Source organism: Daldinia childiae, assembly GCF_008694065.1.
Source record: "Daldinia childiae strain JS-1345 chromosome Unknown Scaffold2, whole genome shotgun sequence".
In the NCBI taxonomy this organism is placed as follows: Eukaryota; Fungi; Ascomycota; class Sordariomycetes; order Xylariales; family Hypoxylaceae; genus Daldinia; species Daldinia childiae.
The window spans coordinates 5,567,668-5,574,883 of record NW_022984643.1 but is presented as its reverse complement, the minus strand read 5'-3'; the positions used below and the strand labels follow the sequence as shown (position 1 = coordinate 5,574,883).

The following is a 7,216-nucleotide window of genomic DNA, read 5'->3' as shown; positions in this document are numbered from 1 at the left end:
AAAACATTCTTGTGATATAACACGAATAATTATCCTACTACACGTATCTGTAAGCTCCGAGTTTGGGATGATTTGCTGTAAGAGGTAGGCACCTAGGATAGGACATTTAGTTGTATGTTCCCGAAGCGGACGCGCACTTAGTTGGTATTAACACAAGTGTTACTATTTAGAGCAAGGAAGCTTGGTGACACAGCTCCCTTCGCCTCCTCGATATCGCTTTACATGCATGGTCATCACCATCGTTGCCGCACGCCGGACCCGCCGTCCCATTTATATATGGCGTAGAGTTGAAAAAAAAGGGGGGGCAAAGGACGGACGTTTCTCCATAATAGGAGAAGAGCTACCCTGCAAAAGCCCCTGAGTGCGGGGAATCCCTGATACTTTTACCTGATACCCAACGCCATTTCACGATAGCTCTCACCTATCGATCGTTAATACATTAGGTACCTTTCTCTCTCCTTGTCGGTGTTAATACCAAACACGTATTCACAAATATAGATTAATCAAACCCGAGGAGTGTAACTCCAAGGTAAATGGCGCCGAGCAAGGCTTTCACGTATTGCGAAGGCGTGCCGTCATGGAACCCGACGACATATGTGGCTGACACGGCGCTACACGAACGCGCCGAAGCATTCCTCGCTAGTGATGATTTCCAGTCCGCTGTCATAGCCTCCTTTGCGTTACCGCATCCCCGCCGTGATTCCTACGTCTACCATGCTATCGTTAGCGTTACCTTGGCCGAAGTCCAACATATCGTTTCACTTGGACGTCAGAACGCCTTCCACGCCTGGTACTTTGAGCCTGCACCCGCACCCACACCTACCGAAGACGATGCAAAACCCGAGCAAACCCCATCTTCGAAAAAACTGAGAGCTCTCCCACCACCCCCACGCCCCGACATCGACGCCTACCTCTCCATCTTCGACCCTAGCACCTCAACCCCCTCCGCCCTCAAGACCTTCCTCTCCAACGCCAAGAAGGGCAGCCTACGCACCGAAATAGCTAGCTACCTACAGTCGAAGCGATACCTACACCCCGCGCTCGCGTCACAACTCACCATCCCCAAGCAGAACAAGAGCAAGAACAAAAACAAAAACAGTACCAACAACAACAACAATGTCCCGCCGAACCCCTACCTAACGTTCCTAAATTGGAGCTGCCGCAACCTCGAATGGGCCGGCCCCAGCGTCTCCTCGACCCTAGCAGGCAACCGCTCGCACCATGTATTGCCCGTCCTAATGCACCACTTCGGATGCGCTTGTCCCAGCCACGAAGCGCTCTCGATCCTGCGCGTGCTCGCCGCGGGGCGCGAGGTGCTTGACCTAGGGTCCGGCGGGGGATATTGGAGCTTCATGCTGCGACAATACGGGGTCCGCGCTATACCCGTAGATAGCGCCCAGAGTGCGTGGCGCGTAAACTGGGTATCCGACACGACGATCGCCGATGGCGCCGAGTGGCTGCGCAAGCGACGACGAAACAACAAATCCTCGGCCGGAAATAGCAAATCCAAAACTGAAATAAACCCCAACGAAGCGGTCCTGCTCCTCGTATACCCCATCGTCGGGGGCACCATTGCCGGCGGCGAAGAGGGCGGGTTTACGCGGCTCATGATGGATGCGTATTCCGGGGACACGTTAGCCGTGGTCGGTACGCAGAATCACAATGGATACACGGGATTCCGGGACTTGAGCATGGACGAGTATATGGAACGGGAGCGTGCGGGTGAGGGTTGGGTCAAGGTTGTTCAGATCGCGCTGCCAAGCTTCCCGGGCAAAGACGAGGCGCTGTTCGTCTTCCAACGTGGCACCAGAGCCCCGACTAGTACCGGCGATACCGATGTAGCTAGTCAGATAGATACTAGTAGTGGTAGTAATTTGAAGAAAGATGGTACATGACTTAGTAAATAGCCTTTTACAGAGTTTTATGGTGCCCAGTTTGTATTGTCATACCTTACCCTCGTTTCTACTGTGACACTTTAAGAGATATATTCTAGGTTAGGTAGGAGATAAAAGAGTGACTTTGAAATTGGCATTAATAGGATAAAAGCGTATCTTTATGGGTAATGACTAGCTTAAAATAAAGCAGAAAATCATTTGTATTAAGGCAATCGAAAAGACATTAGGAGCTAGAGAGATCCCCTACTCTAATACTTGGGCAGACCTATCTCATTAACCTTCGTCAATTACAACCGCATTTTAATAAAAGCTCTCCGCATTACGTACCTAGGTAGTTAAGAAAATAAGCCAGTAGCACATTGTCACCCACGGGCGAAATCCATTAGCCTATCATGCTACCATGATGAGTACTAGTATTATCTCCTTATACCTCAAACAACAACATCCATCTGAGCAGGAAACAAGTCCCCACTTAGATTTGTAAATACTACCCAGGTAGGTACCTCGGTAGTTAGACATATTCCAACATGGAAAGGTTGGAATTCCATCACCTCGAAATATTGATCTTCTAACCTTCCAAAATCGCTCCCCATATTTGCAAAGCTGTGACTCCGAAAGCCATATTAGGCACTATAGTCCTCTCTTTAACTGCTATCTGTTGCACCCCTGACATATTGTGTTAGCTTTTAGGCTTAACTGCCTTAGATATTTGCATGTTATAGGCCACGGAGATGGGGCGGGACCCATATGTCAGACTGCTTCATCGGTTTGTTTTCGTTCTGCGTTGTGCGCTGAGTGGGTGATGGTGGTTTCGTTCCATTTGGTGAGCTGGAGGCACCTCCTTTTCCCGAGCCAAGCTGGGACACGTCGCCGGCTTGTTTCTCTTCGGCTGACTCCTCGAAACGACGTCGAGCATGTGGTTTCGTATCGGGATCCTCTGAAGAACCTCGGAGATGAGGGGGCGTCTGTTGCTCAGGGCTCTGGTCTTGTTGTACGTGAGATGGCTGGAGCGCGCCCTCGCGACTATGAACGCGAGAAGCACCCTGGTGGATGGATGGCGATACAACTTCGATGCGCTTCTCAGATTCATGCGCGCCATTCTTAGATTTCGTCTCCTTTTTTCGAGCTATGTCTTCCATGAAAGCTAAAAGACTATAGTTCTCTGCTATCTTTTCCCGAATTTCTACGAGTTTGCCGGGCGGAGCTTTCGTAAGCTCTTTGATCAAATCCTCCTTCTCTTGGGTAAGTGTCCGAATGGCTATTTGTGGGTCAATAGCGGGAAGTAGTTCCTTCATCTCAGTAGGGAGATTATTAGAAAGACCAGCTAGTCTCGTACTGGCCTTGGATTGAGGCGGCGAGATAATTTCAGAAGCCTTTTCGGTCTGTAAAATTGTGGTCGGAGACTTCAAGGCTACTACTTCGCTATTCAAAGTTCGAGGGGTCTGGTGGGCGACGTGTGGGCTCTCTATCGGGGACTTCGTAGTCACAGGAGGCATAATTGGGTCTTGACGGCGAATAGGTAGGTGAATTGAGTCCAACCAAATACTACATTTATCGTGCAACATGGGATCCTTAAGCAGTAGCTCAGTCTGGCGACCTTTAATCTCTTCAAAAACTAATCATATGTTAGCAGTAATCACTAGATATAGTGCCTCGGTATGCTTACAGCCAGAGATGCTCTTTACTACTGTCTGAGAGGATCCTGTACGAGTAAGGAAGTGGTTATATATGGCTACTGACAAATAAGAGGCAGGAACCTCTAGCCGTCTTTGAATGACGCTGAGGTGGTTCGGATTGACACCAGGAGGTACATTAACCCTAGGAATGTAATTGCTGATTTCTCCAAATAGCCGATTAACAGCCAGGTGTGTGGAATCAGTTGACTCTTTTATCCACTTTGGCTCATCCCAGTCTCTGCATCGTTCTCCATATGGTTTTGAGAAACCAAAGTATTTCAAGGTCATGTCTGCAACCACGGCTGAAGTAGAGCGGTGCTCTATGATATTAAAAATTTCGTGGCAGTCTCTGTAATCCGGATGATGGTTTCCAAGAAACATGTAGAAAGCGGCTCTAGCGCTTCGACCAAAAGGTAACGCCCAATATCCGGGCCAAGCAGTGAACGAGTCATATACAAGGTGCTTTATATGTTTTTCCTGGGACTTCTTATTGCCACCGAAAGCGCCTCCAAGAAACTCAAGTCGCTGCTCTTTCGCTGAAGCCATAGCACCTACTCCAAGCTTCTCCCACTTCTGTTTGAAGTGGCTCAATGGCTTGTGCTGACGGGGACCAACCAACTTCTGCCAGTCATCGTTATCTGCCTCAAAGTTAAAGGAGTGGTCTCTATGCCCGGCGGACAATCGTCCTGCGAGGGTGTTGTGGATATGTACTTTGAAAGCTACAATCGCATCTTGCTGCTGCTGTGAAGGCTTTGCCGGACCGGGGAACCTGCCATCCTTCTTCTTGTCAAGTTGATCCCAGTCAATAAAGGGACATGACCAACTTAGGAAGCTTTCAACAACATCCTTTGCAAATATTGCACCAAATTGCCTTGCGAGGAACTCTGTGCGATCGGCCCGCATTTTTCTAGCCGGTGGTTGACAAAAGGTCGGATTGACCAGCCAACCTGCAGAGAATAGAGCAGGGGTGATAACGACAACATCAGCATGCTCTCCAAGTGCCTCGCGCATTTGCTCACTTGTAACCTGAAACTTGGGATCAGTCTTACCAAAGAAGACGTCTTGCTCTGGTGTAGTAAGGCCACAAATGATAATGACTAGGGGAAGACCCTTCCCTTTAACGAGCCTGGACTTATCCGAAAGGGCCATAAGGAAATCCTGTACGAGTTTTTCGGCCGATGGCTCAACCTTAATCTCGTCGTCTCGTTCCTGACGATTTCCATGACGGTCGGTGTAAGAAGAGGGCATTGCAGCCACATTAACTGAGCGATGGTCCTTACCATGGGCGTAATGTTCAGGGTTATCCTTTACGATGCTGACAACATCACACTGGGAAAGCCATGCCTGAGCTTTCGAGTGAGTCTCGCCGCAGAGGAGTGCTTTGAATGCTAAGAAGTCGGCAATGTGCCAACCGAGGTCATCAGTACCTGCACGCTCGAGAGGCACAGCGCAGAGACCGATAACTCCGGAATCGGGGCTAATGTCTGGAATGGTGTGTGTGACGAATGAGGCATCAAGAACCTCATGACTAGCATCGATATCGGCGGGAATGAACGTAGAGACCGATTGTGTGAGAGGCCTTCCCGCAGGCCCAGCAGTCAATTTCGGAGCAGACATCGTGATGGACTGAGTAGCTAGATGATGTATAGATATAGAAGTGGTGAGTCTACGTGGAGACCCAGACTTAGTATGATGTACTTAGGTAACTCTGTGAAAATAGAGGGGGTAGGCAGTGTTGATGGGGTAAACAATGATGATAAAGTACCCTGGGTTATGCAGAAGAGAATGTTGCGATAGATATGCAAAGTAGTACAGGGAAGTGACTCGTGGGTGATTTAGTGATGAAAGGAAGGAAAGGCGTCGCCTTGTAAGGCACCAGTTCTAAGGCGAGGTCAAACGATATGGTATAATGAGAGGTGGGGGAAGGGTAAATAATTAGAATAATGAAAGGCAGGGGAACTTACGGCGCGTGGTGCTCTAAGGAGAGTAAAGAGTAAAGAAATTAAGTTATTGTAGCCTCAGGATAAGTTTTGGAATATGTTGACGCGATTTCCTGCCTGTAACTCAAGCAACACGTCACCTCTCTGGGGGTATGGTAACAGGTGCCTACCCAAAGGCAAGTTTTGTAGATTACCTAGAAGAGAAGTGGAAGGTGCGGAGCTTTATCATGAGCCTTTAGCTTAAAATATGTACGAATCTTCGTGGATGCTACTAATAGCAGGTATTGATGGGTTTAACGAGGTGGATAAGAGGTATGTTGGGTATTTGTGGGTGCACATAATAAAGGCTCACGAAAAAAACAGCCATCGTGCTAGAAACTTCAATATGTTCTAGCAAGTTCTGACTAGGTACCTAGGTACCTAGGTAGGCACCTGCATCTACAGCTGCAGCTGCTAAGGATGGCGACGACGACTATACACGCATAGGTATCTACGTACCTATAAATATCAGGGGAGTAGTATCATTCTTATCTCATTCAAGGGAAGCTTTCTTTTACAGCATATAAGAGACCAGAGGCCCATAATTATAACATATATATGGTTTATAATGGAAATGTCTAGTCCTTCTGCTTTGCCTATTGTATGTTAGGTTGACACTCCCCTGTATCTATGGATTTATCTGGCTACGTGTTTCTGTAGGAGATACTCTTCTAAAACGACTGCTACTTGTTACTTTGATATCATGTAACCACATTAACTAATCACACCGACTCACACTTCTATGCATTCTAGATAATGTACCATACTAAGCTGGAAGAGCTAACCAAAGCCACTAATACAATCTGTGCTCGCTGCCCGTAATAACCCAAAAATCAGAAAATGACTTTGCCCAAAGCCCTACAACATAAAAATCATATTATCAATACCTATTGGGGGTCTTGGAGAGGGTATTAAAGTCCTTGTAGCACACTGGCGTCTCGTACGGCTGTTGTTCCGTATAGGGGGGTATGTGTTGTCCTTCGCATCACAAAATACCTCGAATGTGACAATAAACCAATTTACTAGACTTAGAAAGATACCTAAGCTATGTATAGGCATATAGATATTACAAATAAGTTTACTACTCTTACAGCATATGAAGCTACATGCAAAATTAAGTGTTTTAGGGAGGGACAGGGGGCTTGGTAGGATCTCTGAACGATAACTTTATCATTAAACCCAGGGTTAAAATATAATGAAAACATAAGCCCAGCCCAAATCTCAAAGATCCGAGAGTCTTATTTATGTAGTCTTAATTATTTATGCCAAAAGGTTGTTAATCCTAGCACGTGATTGTTAAGAGAATGTAAAGAAGCCCATGCATCAACGGGATCCTCCGACTCTACATAATGTTCCCCTACAACGCATGGGCCCCGCCTTATCCGACTCCTGGCAAAACTCTCCCGGACACGTATTCTGGAGTCAAAATAACGGATATATCATGCGGCTCCTTGGGATTTTGACATTATTACTCTGGGCTGTTCGAAGCTATGCTTGGGATACTGGAGGAATACCTATGAAAGTCCTTGAAAATAGCAAGACGTCGGCACAAAACATTGTTACTTGGGATGGCCACTCATTATACGTGAAGGGAGAAAGAGTTATGGTTATGAGCGGCGAATTTCATCCATGGAGGCTACCCGTTCCGTCCTTATGGTTTGACATT

At 47.3% G+C, this 7,216-nt stretch overlaps 2 protein-coding genes across 3 annotated transcripts; one reads left to right on the top strand and one right to left on the bottom strand.

Moving 5' to 3' along the window:
* Nucleotides 1–533: 533 nt before the first annotated feature.
* Nucleotides 534–1,895, top strand: GL218_02376 (uncharacterized protein; the record flags this gene model as incomplete). The annotated part of the gene is made up of 1 exon (XM_033578889.1): nt 534–1,895. One exon carries the CDS (start codon nt 534–536, stop codon nt 1,893–1,895), a length of 1,362 nt encoding a protein of 453 aa, XP_033439070.1.
* Nucleotides 1,896–2,611: 716 nt separating this feature from the next.
* On the bottom strand, nt 2,612–5,188 carry GL218_02375 (uncharacterized protein; the record flags this gene model as incomplete). Of its 2 annotated transcripts, none has more annotated exons than XM_033578887.1 (2): nt 2,612–3,510; nt 3,562–5,188. In XM_033578887.1, 2 exons carry the CDS (start codon nt 5,186–5,188, stop codon nt 2,612–2,614), a joined length of 2,526 nt encoding a protein of 841 aa, XP_033439068.1. The 2 variants fall into 2 exon arrangements, with proteins under 2 accessions (XP_033439068.1, XP_033439069.1); XM_033578888.1 differs by having other exon boundaries at nt 3,562–4,819.
* Between the last annotated feature and the right edge of the window lie 2,028 nt (nt 5,189–7,216).